The sequence below is a fragment of the Photinus pyralis genome, unplaced genomic scaffold, assembly GCF_008802855.1.
Source record: "Photinus pyralis isolate 1611_PpyrPB1 unplaced genomic scaffold, Ppyr1.3 Ppyr1.4_LG1, whole genome shotgun sequence".
In the NCBI taxonomy this organism is placed as follows: domain Eukaryota; kingdom Metazoa; phylum Arthropoda; class Insecta; order Coleoptera; family Lampyridae; genus Photinus; species Photinus pyralis.
Genome location: NW_022170249.1, coordinates 28,079,346 through 28,101,522, shown reverse-complemented (window position 1 = coordinate 28,101,522; position 22,177 = coordinate 28,079,346). Strand labels below are relative to the sequence as shown.

Here is a 22,177-nt window from a genome sequence, read left to right as displayed (position 1 = left end):
TCATAACTAACGGAGATGTAAAAGCGATCGAACATTTCTAAACAAAGGTATCGTTCACACGGACAGATAGATGGACAGACAGACAAAGGAACAGACGGAGAGACCAACCGGCAGGCGACAGATAGCAATGCAAAATTATAAACGATCTCCAGGATCGTTAATAATCGGCAAAAGTGTAAAATTATGGAACATGTAAAAAACGGTTTTTTGTTTTTTTTACAATAACTTTTTTGTAAGCGGTACAGAAAAAATTCCTTCCTTGGTACAAGACTCGACACCATAACGAACCAAATAGCGAAAAAAGTAGAACAATAGCTCTTAAGATAAAGAACTAGTAGCGTCGCAAAACGAGCGGACGGACGGACGGACGGACAGCCGGACGGACGGTTAAAGTGGCCGCAATAGCGCATTTTTTTTTATTCTTGTGGAAATGCGCTAAAAACCAGTTACTATATTTGAGTCGAATTGGATTTTTGAAGACGTGTTTCATCGGAAGGGGGAACAGTTGGCACGAGAATGAGGTTAAAGATCCGCGATATTGTTGTCAACGGGCTAAAATGTGGCATTTAAAGATAGATACCAAAAATTAAAAATTAAACAAAAGGCGAGTACTTTAGCGGATCTTCCATGCATTGATCAGTATTTGCCAAAGGGCATAGGTATTTGAACTATGTTGCATCTATTGATCTATGGTTAAAATATCAAAGAAATATCTTCATAAATAAGAAAGTTGGCATTGCACAGCCTGCGATTTACCAAGCATCTGTCATTTATTCCTCTATAACTGTCAATTATTACGACATAAGACTAAACAAGTAAACAATTCGGATTTGCTTATATAGCAAACAATAAACCTCGAAAAGTCTAGGATGTATTTCATATGTCACAGAAAGAATGAGTGATTAAGTTCTAACTCCTTATCGCCGATTACTAATCCTTTATCGACCTGATGGCGCCTCAAGAATGTTCTAGAAGGATCGCTACAATATCGCGAAATAAACTGTTTTAATTAATAATCAAGACTTCAACAAATTTACTACAGTATCTAACAATTTATGTACCAGTTCTCAAGATTACAAACGTTATCAACGTTCAGTTCAGGTCTTAATTAAGATACCATAATCATGTACCCGTTCTACGGTTCTCAAAAGTAAGATTTCTCAAATTTGAATTTTTCACGTAATGGTTTTCCACATATTCTTCCTGGCCGGGTCTAATTAACAATAAATTTATAACAGTCTTAAAATGGATTAATTTATAACAGTAATTATTGGTCGCGAAAAATTGTTAAAAGTGAAGCAATGCCAGAATTCAATGTATCTACAGGGTGTCCCATTTTCGACTTGTTAGTACTATCAAAAAAAATTAACATATGCGTTATCTGCTCTTTTTTGGTCAAACTTAACAGGGTAGAATCAAAATTTGAAAATATTCGCTCGCTTAAGAGATACAGAAGAAAAAAAATATTTTCTTAGTTAAAAGCGAGGTTAAAAGTGACAGAGAAATGTTTATTACAAATGTTTCATGAAAGTGAAAGTGATTGTTGAATAATCTGCGGTTTTCAAAATATACAGAGATCTAATCTAATTTTTGTACATGAAACACCCTGTATATTTCAATTTAAAAACTCAAAAATATAACACTGAAAAAATCAAAAACAATTATTAAAAAATTCAAAAATCTGAAATCTTTTTAAACCATTTGAATTTTGTTACGTCTTTTTGAATCACTTACCGTTTTATATTAAAATATACAGAGTGTTCCTTGTAAAACCAGATGCCAAATTCTTGACGAAACAGCTGCCTAGCTCAAACCAAATATTAAAAAAACTGTTTAACAATTTTACATCCTTTATGCCTAAAGCCGTTTTTCCGAAAACATATTTTTGTTTTTTAACTGGCAATTTCTTTCTTCGTTTTTTTTTTGTAATAAAACCTAGTATAAATTTTTTTAAGTTTGTAACATAGGAAAAGTAAGTCTTTCTATAATTTAACAAACATTTGTTTGAAAAAAAAGTTCGGTACCTTGCAGCGTTCCAAATTTTTTTTTTTAAATCAGGCCACTATGGGGATCTCGGAATCTGTAAGAGATAGGTAGGTAGTTTAAATTTGGCAAAGTTGCGTGTTTTGATTTCGTTTTGAAACTGAAAAAATGTCGACTACTTTCGGAGATATTCTAAAAAAAATGAAAAAAACATTTCAAAATAATGACACAATATTGTGGGCACATTTATTTTTTATTATGGAAGTCATTTTTAATTTTGTGTCATTTGATGAGCATTTTTTTTTATTTCAAAAATGTAAACATGTAACATGTAAAGTTTGCCAGGTAAAAAATCAGGAAAAATAAAATGACACAAAAAATTAAAATGCTTCTATAAGAAAAAACAAAGTTGATGATGGTTAACTGGAGACGAAACGTCTGACATGAAAAAGTAGCATCTTTTTCAGTTTCAAAACTTACCCTATAAAAGTGTTAAAAATGGACCACCCTGTACCAAGATTGGTTTCCATTGTATCTTTGCCGCTTTCGGAAAATCTAGACTAAAAATATCTGGAATGCGATTTGGAATAAATCCCAAAATATTAATTTTTTTTGTATTTTTTCATTGTATTTTTACTATTTTTGGAAAAATCTTGAAGAAGTTACATGAAGTTGGCCGTGAGTTTTCGGATTTTTCGAAAACGACAGGGGTACAAGGGAAACATTCAATTCGTTATAAATTAAATTGAACTTCCTTGGACCCGGATGCGATTTGAAATGGCTGGCTGAAATATTAAAAAAGATTTGCGATTTGTCAATATTTTTTCAAATTTGCTCTTTGTGATCTATTTCTAGTGTTTTAGTAAACCAGCATCTCCCCTTCGGATTTTTTGTCCGAAAAGGAAAGTGACCAAAAACTGTTTGATAACAGTGTAGGTTCAATTCAATTTTTAACAAAATATTTGCGTCAATTGGTTCAAAAAGACGCGACAGAACATATTTCGCTTTCAATTAACAAATAAATGAGTGTTCTCATATTTGAGGGAACTCTTAAAAATTCGCACTTCATCAACGTAACTTTTTTCCCTCGAGTCGCGCACCCCATAAATATTTATGAAAAAACGCTTAATATTTAAAGCGTCCCAGATTTAACCTGCCCGCCGGCAGCATCCTGTATCTAAATTCTAATACGGATAATTGTATAGTAGCAAAATGAGAAAAAAAAATGAAAACATCTAAAGAATGTCGTTACGGCTTAAAATAAGAGATCATCATCACAACTACGGCTATTTCTAATTTAGCGAGTGGAAAGTAGAAGTACTCGTCGTACTCCTAAATAAATTGGAAGAAACTGTGCATTATAAAGCAACGGTTTCGTATGTCTGGGCCGTTACCCTCGGCGCCCACATTTGCGTTGGAAGGGCGTTGTAACCCGTTCTCAGACGGTCACAACAGCAGCAGGGGCATTCACTGAATTTCATTTCGGGGGGGCTTTCCACCTTTACGGTTGCGATATACTCGATAAATTAGAATTGCGTTTGGCCACTTGGATAATTAGATCAAAGTGGACATCGAAAGAAAAGGCAATTTCCTGAAGTTCTCTGCAGATGCCGTCCACATCCCAGTATTAATTAGTGCTGCCAGTAACCTTATGTTCTCATCTCATCTTGATCTGGGAGTACCTAACTGATGAACAGGTTTTCGTTTTCTATTATGTCCATCCTTCCTTCTGTATTTATAACGTCAAGTTTCAGTTCGACGACCATATACGAACTGACACTTCACTCACAGCTGTGAAAAGTGGTTTATTATTTTCCCCTCGTTTAAACGTCACGAAACGTTTCAATTTTTGGTTCAATTTGAGATCGAACGTGAGCATGTTTTGGTTTAGGATTGACGGCCAGGTGTAGGAGAATTTCTGGCACTTCGTGGAATTGGAAATGTCGTTCGTTAGAGGGGATCTCACCGGTCACCTAAGCTAAATCTGCTAAACTCAAGGCTAAACTGTACAGAGATTCTTTGCAAAAAAACTTTGAATTTTTAAAATTTTTTGGACCAATATTGTATCTTTTGAATTTTTAAAATGAAATAAAAATGGAAAATTTGTCCGATACATTTTCAAAAGATGTATCCTGGGTCGTTATCGGGCCTAACCTCATTTTTCTTTAATGGAACACCTGCTATTCTAAAAAGATAGCATTTAAATTTCTTTTTCAAAAAATATCACAGTAGGCATGATATTAAAAATTCAAGTGCTTCAATAAATATTCAAAAATATTAAAATAGAATTAAAAAATTAAAAAAGGTTTATATGTTTAAAAAAATTTAAAAGACGTTTCAATTTTTTAAATCTTTTTGAACCAATTTTTTAGTGTTTTATTTTTGAAAATGAAAATAGAAAAGTTGTCCGACACGTTTTCAAAAGATGTATACTGTGTCGTTATCATGCCCAGGGGCGGACTGGCACGGGGGGGGCGGGTGGCGATTGCCACCTGGCCCGTTGGAAATTTATAGTTTCTTGCACTATTAATAAGTTATTAACACGTTTCTCTAATTGGGGTTGATGTTAGGTTGTTAAACAATTAAAAAATTCTGTTTTAATTGAAGTACGTTTTACAATGAATTTATCATTTATGGTCGTAGCATGAAAGTGATGAAATACAATGATAGGCGACGCACCTCGTGTGGATTGTATATTTTGTTTCTTTTAATTATCAGCTGCAATTTAAAAAAAACCTGTATTGTAATTGATTTCCGAAAAAGGAGTACTTTAAAATGAAGCAAAAAATGTTTTTGTGGTGCACCGCAGAGCTACCCCCCGCCACCTTCATTACTACACTAATACTTTAATGGCCCGTAACCTATGCAATTCCACCTGGCCCGCCCCTGACTAGAAACCAATTTCGAAAGAAAATTCAAAGGGCTGTAACTTTTGAACTAGTGGCCCAATCTTGAAACTGTTTGAAATTATCGATTCTACAGGTCACATTCTATAAGAAAATTTTTTTCCGGGTCGAGCTGAGACAATTTTTTTTTTCCGGGGCTCAAAAAAAGGCAGTGTATAACCTTCCTTTTTTACCAAAAATTGACTGCACCAAAATTTCTCGGGAAAACACTTTTTTTTATTAATTTTGGTGCGTAGAATCTAAAACAATTCGTACTTTTTCGATCGGACTTCTCAATCAAAAGTTATAGACTAGAAACCAATTTCGAAAGAAAATTCAAAGGGCTGTAACTTTTGAACTAGTAGCCCAATCTAGGAACTGTTTGAAATTATGGATTCTACAGGCCACATTCTATAAGAAAAATTTTTTTCCGGGTCGATCTGAGACAATTTTTTTTCGGGGCTCAAAAAAAGGCAGTGTATAACCTTTCTTTTTTACCAAAAATCGACTGCACCAAAATTTCTCGGGAAAACACTTTTTCTTATTAATTTTGGTGCGTAGAATCCAAAACAAATCGTACTTTTTCGATCGGATGTCTCAATCAAAAGTTTTAATTATCAGCTGCAATTTAAAAAAAAACTGTATTGTAATTGATTTCCGAAAAAGGAGTACTAAAATGAAGCTTTAATGGCCCGTAACCTATGCAATTCCACCTGGCCCGTAAGTACCCAGTCCGCCCCTGATCATGCCTAACCTCATTTTTCATTAATGGAACACCTTCTTTTTCTAAAAAGATAGCATATTAATTCCCTTTTCAAAAATATACCATAGTAGGATATTAAAAAAAATTCAAGTGATTCAAAAAATTCAAAAAAGATTAAAAATATTAAAATATAAAAAATAAAAAAAATAATTACAAAAAGTTTTTAAAATCTTTTTGAACCAATATTGAATCATGGCTCATTGTTAATTGGAATTTCTCAGGTCATCATAAAGGTCTCTTATCGACCTGATAATGGCGTGAACCTGCATGCCTTGCAGTGTTAATGCTCGTTTTAAATTAACATACGAAACAAAAACCTGCTAATAATGGCTTAACGGAGCTGAAATGCGAAAATATTAATTTGCCCTCGTCGCAACACCTCTGATCGGCACTTATTCTTAATGCGCTCTCATTTTGTTTTCGATAGCAAAGGCACGACGATGTAGTTAAATTGATTTTATTAGTGTTATAGCACTTAAATTAATTATTAATTCAATCGTGGGTTTACACCAAATGAAAATATGACCATATATTGAAATTTTGATCAGTCGTCGATATCATCCTTCAGACAAATACATCTTTGATTCATTGAAAAAATCCCGTTTGCTCCAATAATCCCCTTAATGGTAAAATTTGAACAGGGAAACAATTAAAAATTTATAATTTACATATTTGACTCAGTTAGAAGACTTTCGATATTTAATATTGTACTGCAACATGGAGGTCAGTTTTTTATTGGTGAGGTTAAAACCTTTAAGAAAATGTGAAGAAGTTCTGAAGAATTGTGGAAGAAGAAGAACTTCAAACTTAAATAAATGTATATTTCGAAGGATTCCCCGGAGAGACAGTCAATATATCAGAATGGTCTATGAAGGAAGAGTAACGACAGACAGAGGAACAGACCAAATTTTCATAAATTACCTATTGCATTTAATAAAGCAAGGAAGTGCGTACTTCGATGTATCTATACCGTAATAGTTTTTGGCAGTGTCCACTTCCGTTTCGCGGCACGAATGCTAATTAGGCAAGTATGTACCTACGTAATTTAATTGAAATAGTGAATAGGTTACAGCAGCTGTTTTCGGAAAAGTACAAAAAGTTTTTACTTATTGCATTCTTTTTTTAAAAATCTTTTAGTAAATTCAATTCATTCTGGGGTAACCCATTAGACACAAATATTTAATAAATATGCGTCCTCCTCCTCGAAAATCGAGGAATAATTATAATTACTCATGGCTCAAACGATTCGATAACCTCTAATAACGCAATACACGCCACAATTCGATCACATTTTGTTTTTCCTTTAAATAAACAATCAATGTGTCCATTAAAGCCGCGGACTACCTACTCTACAATATTGATTAACTGCAAATAGCTGCCGTATGTGACTCACTCTAATTCCAAATATTCGCGTAGACTGTCGGAAATTTTCTTTACAAGAAAAATGTGTCATTAGCAGCTGTAATACAATCAATTTGTCTTGGAAAACTTTATGAAATCGAAATACCAACACAATAAAACAATTTGGCACAAAACGATAAGGATGAGAGAGATTTTTAATTAAAAAGCAAATATGACTACTTACCATATGATTATTATTGTTAAATATAAATATTTTGTCATACCGTGATGCAATAAAGCTTGGAACTAACACCGCAGATCACCAAAAAATTCATTAAGTACTTCTTCGGCATTGGGGACGTTTTCTCGACGAAATTGATGCCCGATTTCAAAAAACAGGTGATCGGTCACTTTCAGATTAAGCAGTGCATAGCGAGCGATTTATAATCTGCGCCCGCTCTAGGGAAACTGGATGGGAGCTGAGAATGTTGGGAGAAATGGAGAGCAACTGGGGAAAAGATTAAGGGAACTTGAGAATAAATTGAGAGAAACTTAGGGGGAGAGATGAATGGGATACCCAAAATTCTAGATAAAACTATTGGTTCCTTTCTATTTGAAGAAGAAACGAGGAACGAGGGAGATCTGAGAGAAAACGAAAAATGACCTTTGGACTGTTGCGCCGGTCTTTCCTAGCTCATACCTGGTAAAAAAATATCAAAAAACCTTTGTGCAAATGTCAACTATAGATGGTTGCGCATCCACAGAAATTATTTTTGAATGTTCCATTTTTACGGTGTCAATAGACTTTTTTTAAATGGAACACCCTGTATATTTTTAGTTGTTTCATTGTCATTTTTTAACCTCTGCATAGAAACCTATTCACTTTTTGTTTTTTTGGCAATATCAAATTTTTAATTTTTTCCGAATATTTGCCCATGAGCAACCACTTTGATAAATCGTAGGGACCTTGCTTTTAAAGTTAAGAAATACATTTAATCTGAACAAAAGGAAACACTTTGGTAATGAGAAAGTTGGAAAGTGTTCACATAACAATATTTCCAAATTTCAAAGCATCATAACTATTTTTTTTCAAATGGAACTACCACTATTTTATTTCTCTATTCGATAGTCTTGTGTGCTCTTTAATTTTTATAAGGGGTGTCCTGTGATTAAACCTCGTAGTTTTTAAGTTATTCAATATTTTTCACAAAAATAGTTAACATTAATTAATTACATGTTTATAAACAGAAGTAGGCCGTGAAAATAAAAAAAACAAAGAATGCCAGACAGTAAACAAGTGCCATATTTTTCTGATTTGCTGCAAGGGTAGGTACTCCTTATTTCGTAGTAAAATAAGATTATTTAAAAGGACTAGTTCATCTTTTTCGAAATTCGCCTTTTTAATTAATCTTATTTTACTACGAAATAGGGAGTACACTTGCAGCACATGATTTATTTGTGACACTTGTTTACTTTCTCACATTCTTTTGTTTTTTATTATCACGGTCTACACAGATTTATAAACATGTAATTGATTAATGTGAGAAATAAAATAGTGGTAGTTCCTTTGAAAAAAAAATAGTTATGACCTCGGTTATGACACTTTGAAATTTCGAAACTTTATTATTTTTTTGTGAACACTCTGTATCACTAAATCCATTTTTCTCGTTGCCAAAGTGTTTCCTTTTATTCCGATTAACATTATTGATTAAAGGTTTTTTAAATTTTAAAATTAAGTGGGGCTTGCTTATGGGCAATTATACGGAACAAAATAATTATTTGGTAACATTGACAAAAAGCTAAAAGTGAATAGGTTTCCAGACGTTAAAAAATGACATCGATACAACTAAAAATATACAGGGTGTTCCATTAAAAAAAAATCAGTAGTCTATTGACACCGTAGATGCGTAACCATCTATGGTTGACATTTGCATAAAAGGTTGTATGATATTTTTTACCAGGTATGAGCTAGGAAAGACCGACGCACTGTTGCGTGATCCTGTATAGAACACCCTGTATGTTTTACAACGACGCGACATTGGGATTGCGGTTGTCGATACGGTTCCTTTAATTAAATTAGAAAACTTGACTTAGCGATGACGCACCTACTTCGTTAAATTCCTTTGGAAGTGTCCAAAACATGCGGGCGGGCATTCCTAGTGAAAGTGGAATTAGCGATTGTCTAATTAAGGTCCATTAACCACACCATGTCGTGACTTAATGGTACCTATATGTGGCTTTTTCTAAATTAACGTTAAGCACAGGAAAGAAAGAGACGAGAAAATTAGAACCAAAATCTGCACTATACATAATGTATGTGAGATATCATTCAAAACACCGATTAAATATTAACTAACGCTACAATTTCCTGGACCAGTTTTAATTGATTAAGTTGTTTGTATATTAATGCTGAGCTGAGGGTCATATTGATTTGAATTATGACTGTTTCTAAAGCATGCAAGAGTTCACTGATCCAGGATCTTAGTTTATTCCAGAATTAGGAATACTAATAAAACATATGGGCACGCATAATATTCTGCCAGGTAGATACAGGCCGCTGTCAATATGATTTATTACTATTATGAGTATACAGGGTGAACATTTTGTCTGGAACACTGGATATATTTTCAAAACAAGATTTTTTCAAGAAACTTATAATATCCAAAACTACCAATCCTCGTTCCTTAAATTTGTGGCCAGTGGCGTACTTCTGCATGGTCAAAGGGGACATTTTTTTTAAAAAGGGAAATGTCAAAGGAATTAATTGTATCAAAAGTAATTAAAAATGCATAAGTAAATCTATAAGCTTAAAATGTACTTATAGTGGATGAACTGGACTATTCAATGGAAAGCACTATTTTTCGTGAGGTACTATTAAAGAATGAACTTTTGTAATACGACAACAAAAAAACATAATCAAACTAGTAAAATGATAAAATTAATCACATCTATTTTCGAAATTTTGAGTTTTTCCCTTAAATTTGATTATGTAATATAAGTCTTTTTATGCTGCTATATCGAAAAAATTGTGCTCCTTAATAATACATGTATTGAAAATAAGCAGATGCCATAAAAAAATGTCCCCCGTAACTACGCAGAAGTACGTCCCCCAATTTTTTTTTTACAATTTTCAATTCCATAAAAAACTTAAAAAAAATGGGTTCACCTTGTATAGTATACCTCTCATTTGACTCCATACAGTTTCGGGTTTGCGCATGCGCAGGCTTATTTTATTTATTTTTGTATGGCATTTGATACAATTGGAAGTGAATTTTGATTATTAATAAATCCCAGATTTTAAATTCATTTATTGTTTCAGGTAAGCGGATACTTCAGCTACATGGCATCAGAATGGCAAAAAAACTCGATGGTTTTTCTGAGTGAGGTTTGTGATTGTTTTTTTTTAGTTGGTATTAATTGTCTCAGGATGTAAATCTGAAAGCGTTTTGGGCATTCTGTAAAAGTATCAGGCCGAAGAACCGAGTCGTACAATGGGTTCGGATAAACACACAGTTAATTGATTGGCAATGAGAAATTTTTATTACGAAACCCCCCCCCCCTCTTTTTCAAAAATTGTACTTGGCAGCATTAAAGGCATGTGTATGCAAAATCTGAGAGCAGTTGGTTGTCGCATGTAAAGGCTATGCACGTTTTAGATTCAAAAATAGCACCACAGGAAATTATTTCGAGAGGGGGGGGGGGCTTGTGCATTGTTGCATATTGCAAACAGGTGTGCACAACTTCTGTGCAGATAAAGCGCAATTTTTTAAAAACTGAAATAGCTTAGTAAATGGTTGGTTATAAGGGGAGGAGGCCCTTTACACACAAACATTTAAAGATCACACTCGGATGCATCCAAAATCCTCCGACCCCCAACCCGTCTTTTGATCAGAAGACAGAAAGAAGGGCAGCAGTTCCTTTCGTTTGAAACCTTTAATTAGAATACCATGAAAGATGAAATTAATCCCCCCCTCCCTCCAATTTTCAAAGTTTAACGTGGCACCACTAAAGGCAATGCGTGTGCAAAATCTGAGACAATTGGTTGTCGTATGTACATTTTTTAATTCTTAAAAAATGCGCTAAACATTCCAGGATTCTAGTACCGTTCCCCTAAAAGTAGTTCAAAACCGTAGAAGTGGGTCCGGACGGAGGGACAAACGCAAACAAAAGCACATGTTTTATAATTCTTAAAAAAATGTGCTATTGTTTGCGTCTTGTCCGTCCGTCTGTCCGTTCGTCCGGACTCAATTCTGCGGTTTTGACCTACTGTTAGGGGAATGGTCCTAGTGTCTGGAATTTATGGCAATACGTAACTTACAGGCGGCCATCAAATTTCGGTGTCTCATCCCCCCCCCCCCCCCAATTTTGAAAGTAAAACGTACATATCTTTCATGCGACAACCAACTGGTCTCAGACTTTGCGTGCGTATGCCTTTAGTGGTGCCAAGTAAAATTTTTGAAAATGATAGATGGGAGGGGGGGGGGGAGATCGACCATACGTTCTACCCTTCATGGTATTCTCATCAACAGTTTCACTGAAATGAATTGGTTCGTACAAACTAGAACTTTTCTGCGCTACTCCTTTTCGAGATCAGTAGATGCCCGGAGGGAAGAGGGAGGGGGTAGAAATTAATGTTATCTTCATGGTATTCCAATTAAAGGTGTCAACAAAAGAAACTATTTTCTACCCACTACCGCCCTACTTTCTTAAATAAATAAAATAAAAAATAAATAAAAAAAAGAAAGAAAACATCGATAAATATAGACGTTATCCATTTAGTAAGTTTGTTCGGTTTTAAAAAATGCGGAGTTGTTGGGCACAATTTATACTTGTTCGGATTTTATATACAGGGTGTTCATTTGAAAACTTCCCACCACCGATTTATCGAAAACCACTGATTAAAGGAAAAAACGCCGAGACACGTCAAGGGATTAGTCAAGGGGGACAACTTTTTAACCAAAAACTACTTCACCCCCTTTCACCCTCTGCCCCCCAGGGTAATTCCCTTAACAATTTTAAATGACAAGTGGTATCGAGTAATAGCTCGTTTGAAAGGTCTTTCGAAGTCCTTTATTTTGACGTTGAAACGTTGATGCGGTTATCTACAGTGTGTCCTTTTTATTATTGCTGGGGCTACGAAATAGTAAATATGAAGCATTAGTTTTGCAAGATTACACTATGGTAACTTCATTACGCATTTGCAAATATGTGGACATAAGGAAGAATTGGGGTAATGTCCTAATTTTGTTGCGGAAAACTAATGGCTGAAATACATCCAGTATTAGTAAGCAACTCGTATATGCAATTACGGAAATGATGCCGTTTTTAAGTTACAAGGGCACTATTAATTGGTAACAGACCGTTATATTCCTCCTACTGTTACCGCTAAGTTTTCTTTGAAAGTTCTTCGCAATGGCTATGTACCGTTCCTTGTTGAAGGCATCACCTTGCAAGTCATTTACGCGAAATTACTCGACGAAACCCAAAGTAATTAGATTAGATTAGAACAGTCTACATGCATGTTTAATAAATACCTCGATAAATACGTCGCCGTGTATGTAATTTTATCAGGCAATGGACTGAATCAGAGGGTTAATGTTTTAAATTCAAATGATCTTTGTGTTGTCGTTTTTTGACTTGGTAGCTTTCCTGCGATTGTAATCAATACCAGTAAAATAACCTTGTGAAGTAACCGTGCTGATAAGGACAGTTCCTTTGTTTTGGTTTTGGTATTAATAACAAGGAAATATCGTGGTCTTGCCCTTTTTTATCTTTAAACTAAGATAGAGAGCAAAATTTTTCCTTTGAGTGGCCAAACTGTCTTTAGTGTAAGATGCCGTAATTTGGAAATGGAAAACGGCACTTACGCGCCACGTGCCGTTATGCAACTTGCACGTTTATTAATCTCGCCGCGAAATAAAAGCCTGGAAAGGCACCCTTTCGCACGTTTGTGCGAAGTGGAAAATGTTGTTACGCACAAGGAGCCCTATTAGGAAATTGCCGAGAATGAGTTGGCCTATTTCGTGTAATAGTGACGGAAATCGGGCGCAAGGATTATTTCATTGCTACCTACATTCGAACTTCCCTTGAACTGTTTATTTAAATTTGAGGAACCAAACTTTTGTTGAATACATTTCATGAGCGGGAACGTTTGCAGTATCGACGTGTAGTTGTCGATCGATCGAACTGTCTTAGAGACACAAAGGGCCCATGAAGCAGTCATTAAAGTTGGCGGCAAGACACCATCGAACTTATCACCGGGGGGTGTGGAAGGACCCCCCAGTATATACAAAGATCATAGTCTTTTCGCGAATGGATTTTCCTGGCGGGTATTCCTGAGACTCCGGTGTTATATTCTTCCCCAAAACCTAATTTGCTCGCTAATTAAATTTGGTTTATTTACTGGAATGCAGTATGGAAATGTCCAAAATTACCCTCGAAATTACCCTTATAACTAAGGGTTTTGACAGACCACAAAAGCACGAATTAATAGTCTTTAATGTTTTTACCGGTTGCCGTTTTTTTAATTAACACCTTATATAAACAAATTAGGTGCACAACTTTGATTAATGAACTGGTTTTTTAACACAACTTCGCACTCCAAATATAACGCAATGTAACGTGTTGCACCTGGGACCCCAACGCTTTCGTGATTTAAAATGCACTCGGCAATAGGCTAAGAGGTATACCTAGGCTAACTTCTGAGTATCTACCTTGTAAGAAATTTCACGAGGAGCATTTTCAGATAAAAATATTTCATCTAGCCCTAAAGGTCGCGATATATTTGCAAAAAACCACAAAAAGCCACGAAAATTGATGATTTTATGAATTTCCTAGGCTAAGAGGTACATCTAGGCTAACTTCTGAGTATCTACCTTGTATGAAATTTCACGAGAAATATTTTCAGCTAAAAATATTTCATATAGACCTCATAGATCGCGAGATATCAGCCAAAAAGGGCCAAAACACGGTTTTTGGGGGGTGGTGGGGTGGCTGGAGCCTTTAGCACAGGGTCTGGGGGGTGGGATTTTTAATATGTTGTTTCTGACACCTAACTGAACATATTCCACTATTTTTTTCTTTTCCACCTCAAAATGTCCAGTTTGCCAATTTTACAGTCTCTATCGCCTAGACTATTATAATCGACAGCGTGTTTTAGTTTTGAAGAGCTTTCGTGCTGATACAATAGCGAATATAAAACAAACGCGTAAAATTTCAAACGCGCGAATTTAAGCTTGATGACCAAGGAATAACTTGCGAATTACATACTATTACGGTAAATACGAACAATAGTGGAAATTTTAAACGCAAGAAACTAAATCCTATGACCCCAAAAACTAAAAGAATGGACTTAATTGAACTTTCAAAGGTACCATTCATTATACAAGATCTAAGAGTTTGTATCGACTGTCTTTTTCGTTTTCTTGCACGATTGATGATGCTACAATCATTATCATTAGTTCACTATCAAAAATCATTAAGAAATAGTAATTTTGAATTACGTAGGCGAATGCATGTTGTGAAATGCGAAATTAAAGAACGGTGACCCTTCTGTTTTGATTATAGCGAACGAACATCGTCAGATTTCTCCATAAAATATAATGTTGTCACATCTAATGGATGTGATAAATTCCGGTAGCGGTCCGACCCACTTAATCTACGGCTTTTTAATCTAAATTGCTTGACAGTTAGACTTGTGTGGATATCGTTATGACATGTATAGTGCATTTTCGATTAGATTAGAAATTCTCGATGGTTACATTACGGGATTCGAATTAAATTGAAGTTTTGGGGAATCTTCTGCAAGTGTCAATATTGGCGCTCGCCCAATGCGATGCACTCGACCAGCTTTTGCGTGTGAAAAGTGTATGTGCATCATTCTAAAACACGTGTAGAATCTATTATTGGCAATGGTGCTATACGAACACACGCTTCGAGCGAGCCGGGGACCTTTATATTACTATGTCCCCGTTTCAGCCCGGAAGTGGAAGAATCTGTTCTTGCATGATCTACATAAATTTGTGGGAAACGTTTTCGATGCTCTATATAAGTGTTTTGCAACGCGTTCGATTTTTCTTCATTGGCAATTTGTAAACCTTCAAAAGCTGGTATTTGGATAAACACTAGAAATGTTGTATTTAATTAGAATTCACTTTTTAATGAAAACGAGTTGTTTATATGACATGATAGGAAACGATTGGGATGCAGGTGTTGCCGTGTTGGTTGTGGTTCACGACACCAATTTACGGCTAATTAAAAAAATGCGTCGAAATCAGTAGGTATTTACCGATGCATTATTTAGGGTCCCTCACCTCTTAAAATTACGCTGGAGAGAACTTGTTTTCTAGACAAAAAGTATAATATCCCGACAGAGAAGGTTATTTTTCGCAAATATGCTCGAACAGGTGCTCCACAGATCATTTCCATACAATAAAAGGTAATAGGTACGAGGAAGATTCAAGCTGTAAGGTGCCATGTTTTCAAAGTAGGACCGTACCGTTTGTACCATAGGGAAAGCGTTGATTTTTCAAAACACTAATTAAGGTAACGTAATCTTTTTTGATTTATATAAAAAATAATGATCAGTTTTCTTTAAGAAATTGCATTAAATTTTTTTTGATTCTTAAAGGAGACGATTTTTCGTAAATGGGCCGAAAGGACTAAAATTGTATCGTGTTTAGTAAGAAGGAATTTAGATTAGTTTTCATATTTTTGCGATTTGAATGAGAATATTCCAATAATCAGTCCTAAAAGTTCTTTTAGTGCAAAGTCTCGCAAAGATTCAACAATATTTCTTGAAGATTTCTAGTCTTTAAAAGACTACAGGCTACAGGTATCTTCACCAAACATCAAGATTCATTAAAAGGGGTCTTTTTTGTACAAAGGATAGTTGGGAGATCGCTCTTGAGATTTTTAAATGCTATTAGTAGACCGTTAACACCTTCGAAAACGTAATAGGAGTTTCGAACATCCTTCAATTGTTAAATAAAATTCGTATATTAAACGCTCTTAAAAATTATTAAAAGCCTTAGGGATATTCAGGAGTATCAGGCTCGTACCTGCTGTTTAACCTTCATCTTGTAACGTAAATTTAATAAGGGAGATTTATAATTAATTAACGGTCTTAAAATGAATTGATTTATAACAATTAGAAGATTATTTATCACTCACATATACACAATTTATAACAGCGCGAACTACTTATTACTTCGGCGTTGAAATTGGAACTGTCTGAATCGTAATTCGATTTCCTTATATAGCAAATACCGGTCGATTTCGAATGTTCTCGAACAAACATGTCATATTTCCCGGAAAGATTGTGTCACATCAGCCTCCGTTCGACTAATCTGTCATGGCGCCTCGATGTCTATCGCGATTTAAATGTAATTAAGTCGGTTTTTGGACCACGCCCCCAACGGCGGCATTTGCGCCCCCCTTAATTCGACCAGTTCGAGTTTTGTGACTTATAAACAAAAGTGATATTAAATTACGTATTCATTTCAATTATTCAATACAAATGAAAAGATATTAGCTTATTCGTAAGTTTACATTTCACCCCTTTTTTTACTAACAAAGTTGCTGGTTTAAGTTGCACCTTTAAGGTCAACGACTACCTACTGAACGCTTTCTTTATCAGTTAAAGATCCATTTTCTTCATTTATTAGCGACGCGCCCTTGCTGTATCAGAGCGGTGCCGTTTATATCAGTGGCATTATTTTCATGAGCATGATAGCTCGTTGGAGAGAGAATTAAAAAATCTAACGAACGTCAGAAGTTAACATGTATTGTGTCAGAACATACTTTAGATTTGTAAATTAACCAATATTCTACTCCCGATAAAGATACAAACATTTCAACATTCAAACATTGCGATGATATTGGAAAATGATTAGGACAATAAAACGAAACGGATAATTTATGATTAATTCCGCAATGAAATCATTCACTCTGAAAAATTAGTCGGTCGCGGTCCACCTCCATGTTTGCTCGAAATGGACCATTTAGGAGTTAAAGGATTCCAATTTTGCATAATGCACAAATAAATCAAGAAACTTTGACACAAGACGTTAGTTAAGGCAGTGCGGAACTCTTATACTTTTCGTATAATTTATGTAAAAGCAAAAGGAGGACGACAATAACACCGGAGCTTAATTGAGGCGGCCTGTATCCCTAATCCCTCACAGTTTTTTTTTAAAAAGGGAAACTACGACACGAATCCCCCCTCGATCTGCACTGAATACTATTTGCGCGTATTGTGAATGCTAATTGCACATCCACGCACCTTCTTTACGAATGTAGCCATGACGCGCAAATTTACAATGTTATAATAACGTTAGGTAACCGCAGTTCTACTTTTTTATGCAAACTTTCCCCAACCTCCTTTTACTGAAAAATTTATGTTATCGATTAGCGGAGGCTTACAAAACCCTTGACATTCTGCCCATCAATGCAATGCGGCGGCATGGAATTATGTCAAGTTCATAAGGACGCAACTTTCGCCACCTTTACCTATCAATTACAGACGTAGGTAACGGATTACATCACGGCGCAGGACGCGTTACACGCAATCGTTGTAATTATAATCGGGCCACTTTAAAGCGTAGCTCGAGCTTAACCCGGCCTATTACGGAAACGCTATTTGGTTAATGTACCTTGAATAAATTTCGTTTCGTGTCTTTGGTTTTGTAAAAACTCAAACGGAGTAAATGGCAGTTGCAGAAATTCTAAAAGGCAAGCGGGTCGGCTACTGGTGAATGCTAAAACAAAATTTAAGCGCACAGCAATTTCGCTAAGCGGGAACAGCAAATGATCGGATTCGGTAGCGGTATCTACGGGAAAGCAAATGCAGGAAATCTAAACAATATCCGCCCTTATAATTAATGAAATGGAAAGTAACAAAAAGCTTACTGGAGCGGTAGAAATTTCTGTGCAAAAAAAAAGCAAAAGCTGTAGATACAGTGCGGTAAATTTAATGTAAAAGCAAAAATGAAACGGTATGAATGCTTTACTTTTTATAAAATTTGGTTATGCCATGGATGGGTCGACGCTTTTACCACCCGACACAGCGTATTCAGATAAGAACGTCCAAAAGTTACAACTTCCTTAATTAATTGTCATTTTAAACTTGGTAAGCAACAAAAACCGAAGAAAGCAGCTGAATTCTTTATTTAAATTCGATTTCTTCCGTTGCTTCGGATTCAATCCGCCTGATATTGATGCATTACGTATTTCGTTGCAGATGCACTGTTCGAATTTCGAAATAGAGGGAAGCCGTCTCGATGGGGGAGAAGTATTGGTTGCGATTGCGGCTCTGGTAACCGAAGGGCGGATTCCTGGCAAGTTGGCGGCGGCTAAAGGTGCCGGGTTTCACGAAGGACCGCACTGCGTACTCAAGAAGACATCTGATGAGCACGTGTGTAATTCCAGCGATCCCTTGGTAAGTGCGTGATTTATTAAGTTTCTCGCCCCCTTTTTAATATGTACTTATACTACTTTGATCCTAAACGAATGCGTCACCACTCGCTAGTTACACGACGCGCTTATTATAGTTTGAGTAATTTAAGATTTAATGGACGTTGACTTTTTAAGGAAGAGCACACGCACTTGATTGGATTACTTCACACATTTCAGAGTTGGTTATTTATGTAGCTGATTATTGAAATAATATTTGAATAAGTAGCGTAAATAACTTAGTACTTAGACGTACGAAAATCAATCTTACCGTGGCAAATTAACTTGTAGTAGGTACTCAGTTTAAGATTATCCTAGAATACACTGTGACAAGACAAGTGGTAAAACCGTCGCACTCACGCGGGCTGTTAAAGCGTGATTTTCACACGATAGATTATTAATGGGAAGGAGGCTTTTTACACCTAAACATTTAAAGGCCCCCTAGCATACATTCAAAATCCTCCGATACTCCATTCTGTAGATATTTGCACTGAAAGCTTTGACATCACCAATATTTCTTCCAGACGTCCCAATCGCTCTTTGTGAGTACCCTCTTCCGTTCTGGAGATGTAAGGGAATATATCCGATGACGATAAGGAATCGAGGAGGGGGATATAAGGGGCCAGAAAGAAGGACGGTAGTTGGTAGAAAACGGTTTCGGAGTAGAACACAAAAAATGCGCTAAAAATTGGTGTGCGGATAATTCCTGACAATTCACTCCCAGGAAAATTCACTTCAGGAAAATTCGCGCCTAGAATAATTCGCTCCCGTAGAATTCCTTTACTTAATACTTTAACAGATTGCCATTTCCAGAAAACCTTCATTAACGGGCGGCTTTGCAAATTAGTCCACTAATTTCCAACTCCTACACAGAAATAAATCTTTGTAACGAAGCGCCCAACTTCTTCTAGATACCGCGCGTAACGACTCCACAAATATACAGTGTGGCCATAACTTAGGGTATGAAACCCAACTTAAAGCGCTTCTAGATACCGCGCGTGCAGCAGAGCGGATCGACTCCACAAATATACAGTGTGGCCATAACTTAGGGTATGAAACATCAAGGCTGTATATGTTCGCTTTTTGGTCACAGAAGTTCATCCTTTTTGCATTCTGAGCCAAGCAAAATCATTAATTATTAATTTGCGCAGGCGCAAACTGCGCAGTCACCTTTTTTTATTAGAGAGGTGTATTTCTTATGGTTTCCGATTTCCCTATACTGTTCATTCTTATATATAGAGTGCGTTGAATATAACATGCACATTCTCCGTGGGATTTTGTATATTCATAGAACGTAGATTATTGGTGAAAATGTGCAGGAGATACACGTCTTGGATGTCTTATGAACATTCATACCGTCTTATAGCTCAGTGGCAGAGCGTTGGGCTATAAATCCGGAGGTCGGGTGTTCGAACCTGGTTTGAGACAGAGATGGGAATTTCCTTAAATCAGTTTCGAGCATTCTGCCGGCTACTCCGAATTAGGTTTTCCTGCAGTTTTCCTAATTCGTAAGGTAAATACCGGAGTAGTATAGAACAACTTAAGACCTTCTGCAGGAGCACCTCTAAAAAGCATTATGCGGGTCACTCTGTAATTGGGCGTAAGCCTATTGAGGGCCTAGAACAAGAGAGACAATAAATAAATAAATAAATAAATAAATTCTTGTACATGCTTCATAAATTGGTATACTGAGAAGTGGATATACCATGAATGTCTCAATAATATGCAAATATGTTCAGTAGAATACATATACATTCAAAATGGACGTTCCATAGAGGTTCCCCTAATGTACATTTCATCTGCACATAAACAAATTCTTTTTACTGAGTGAATTTTTCTGTTTCTTCAGCCTCTGTATCTTATGAAAATACGACAATGTTGCGTATGCTACAGGATTTACCTATTCGGCGATCATTACTTTTGTCAATGACTGTACTGTACTGGTATATTTTTCTATATGAAAGTTTTTTAACATTTTATTTCCCATAAGGCAGCATTCAGTTGTTTTTATTTCACAAAACAAATAAGCAACGAAAACAATTGAATTTTTTTATATGGCAGTATATCTTTTCATTAGGCCCATTTGATAAAGATTTTTTCTGTCTTTGTTGTCTTATTTAAGAAAATTTTTCAAAAAAAATTATTAGTTAGACATTCATTTCAAGCTTTCGCTTAGTTCACTGCCTTGCAGTTAATAATACAGATATTTTGAACACTTATCGCGATGGAAACCATATTGCTAATTTGATTTAGTCTCCAAGGTAATGACTAATGAGGTACTAACATGTTACATCATCGAAAAGAGAAAAAAAAACTATCGAATGAGCCTAATGAAAAGGTATACTGCCATTAAAAAAAATTCAATTGTTTTTCGTTACTCATCTGTTTTCTGAAATCAAAACAACTGAATGCTGCCTTATGACGGGTAATAAAATGTTAAACAACTTTCATATAGAAAAATTTTGTATACAATTGATATTTACCGATGTACCTATATACTATATTCTATACATAATGGGCACCCTGTATTTAAAGAAGGGATAAAATGCTTATGAAGTTATACAGGGTGTCCCAGGTAGAACGTACCATAGGGGAATGGCAATGTGTTTTTAGGATCCACGAGGCCTTTGAAATTAGCGTTCAACGTACTACTCCAATCAATCAATCTTTATTTGTCCGTATACCATAAATAGGTTTTGACACGTCAGTAAATATAGTAAATATTAAATTAGTACAATGCATATAAAAAGAATAATAAAAACAGTTTAAAATTTCAAATAAATAAAAGGTATACTGCATTCATTATAAGAAGGTAGTAGATGGCGCTGTGTTTGAAGATAAACACACACAGGAAAATTATAAAACGGCCCCAAATGATTGTAAAGTAGAAATATCCAGCACTGCAAACAGAAATAAATCTTGCTAATGACATTTCAACAGTTTAGTTGGCAACAGAAACTACCACCTTGCAAAATTCGCTACTCGTTTTATGTTTCAGTGTAATACTGACTCGTGTTTTAACCAATCACACTGAAAGTCAAAGTTTCCCTATGCTTTCTACCGCTACCTTCTTAAAATGAATACAGTATAGACAAACCATGTGGCTAAAACAGAATAATATAGATTATAAACAATTTAAAATTGTAGTTAAAAAGAGAGAGATAAAATATCAACAAGTAAAGGTAAAAATGACTAAAAAAATAAAATAAAAATAAATAATAAAAATACTACTACACAGGTACACAAAATTAAAGTAAACAAAACAATGAAATAAATAAATATTAAAATTATTTAATAGTTCTCCAAGGCGTATGTAAATATTCAGTTTCTTCTTTCTAGCATCAGGTAAGGGCAATAACGTACGTTGAACGCTAACTTCAAATACATATCTAAGGCCTCGTGGATGCTTCGCGAAAAAATACATTAATTCAGTTTACCTATGTGCGTTCAACCTGGGAGTTCTGGGACACACGGTATACATAAGATGCACATTTTGGATTTAAAAGGCACATCCCACATAGCAGACCTATATACATTGCATATACCATGTACATTCCACGTGGGATATTGTATATCCATAGAATGTGGAAAAGTATGTCGCAAATGTCCGATGTATGTGCATGGGATATAAGTTTGGAAGATTTCACATAATACATAGTATATACGTTTTGGACGTCTTATGTATATGCATCAGACATGCTATGTACATTGGAATACTGACAACTGGATATATCATGAATATTCCTGTAATATG

General features: G+C 35.4%; 1 protein-coding gene across 2 annotated transcripts in view; it reads left to right on the top strand.

Moving 5' to 3' along the window:
• The window catches only part of LOC116170554 (protein FAM214A-like), a 43,066-nt gene that overhangs the window by 5,861 nt on the left and 15,028 nt on the right, over positions 1–22,177 (top strand). Inside the window, exons 2-3 of one of the 2 annotated variants that reach the window (XM_031487031.1) lie at positions 10,292–10,357; positions 18,212–18,409. In XM_031487031.1, the coding sequence (XP_031342891.1) occupies positions 10,313–10,357; positions 18,212–18,409 (243 nt within the window). In that variant the 5' untranslated portion in view covers positions 10,292–10,312. The remainder of the gene's footprint in view (positions 1–10,291; positions 10,358–18,211; positions 18,410–22,177) is intronic. The other variant, XM_031487039.1, reaches the window with a different exon arrangement.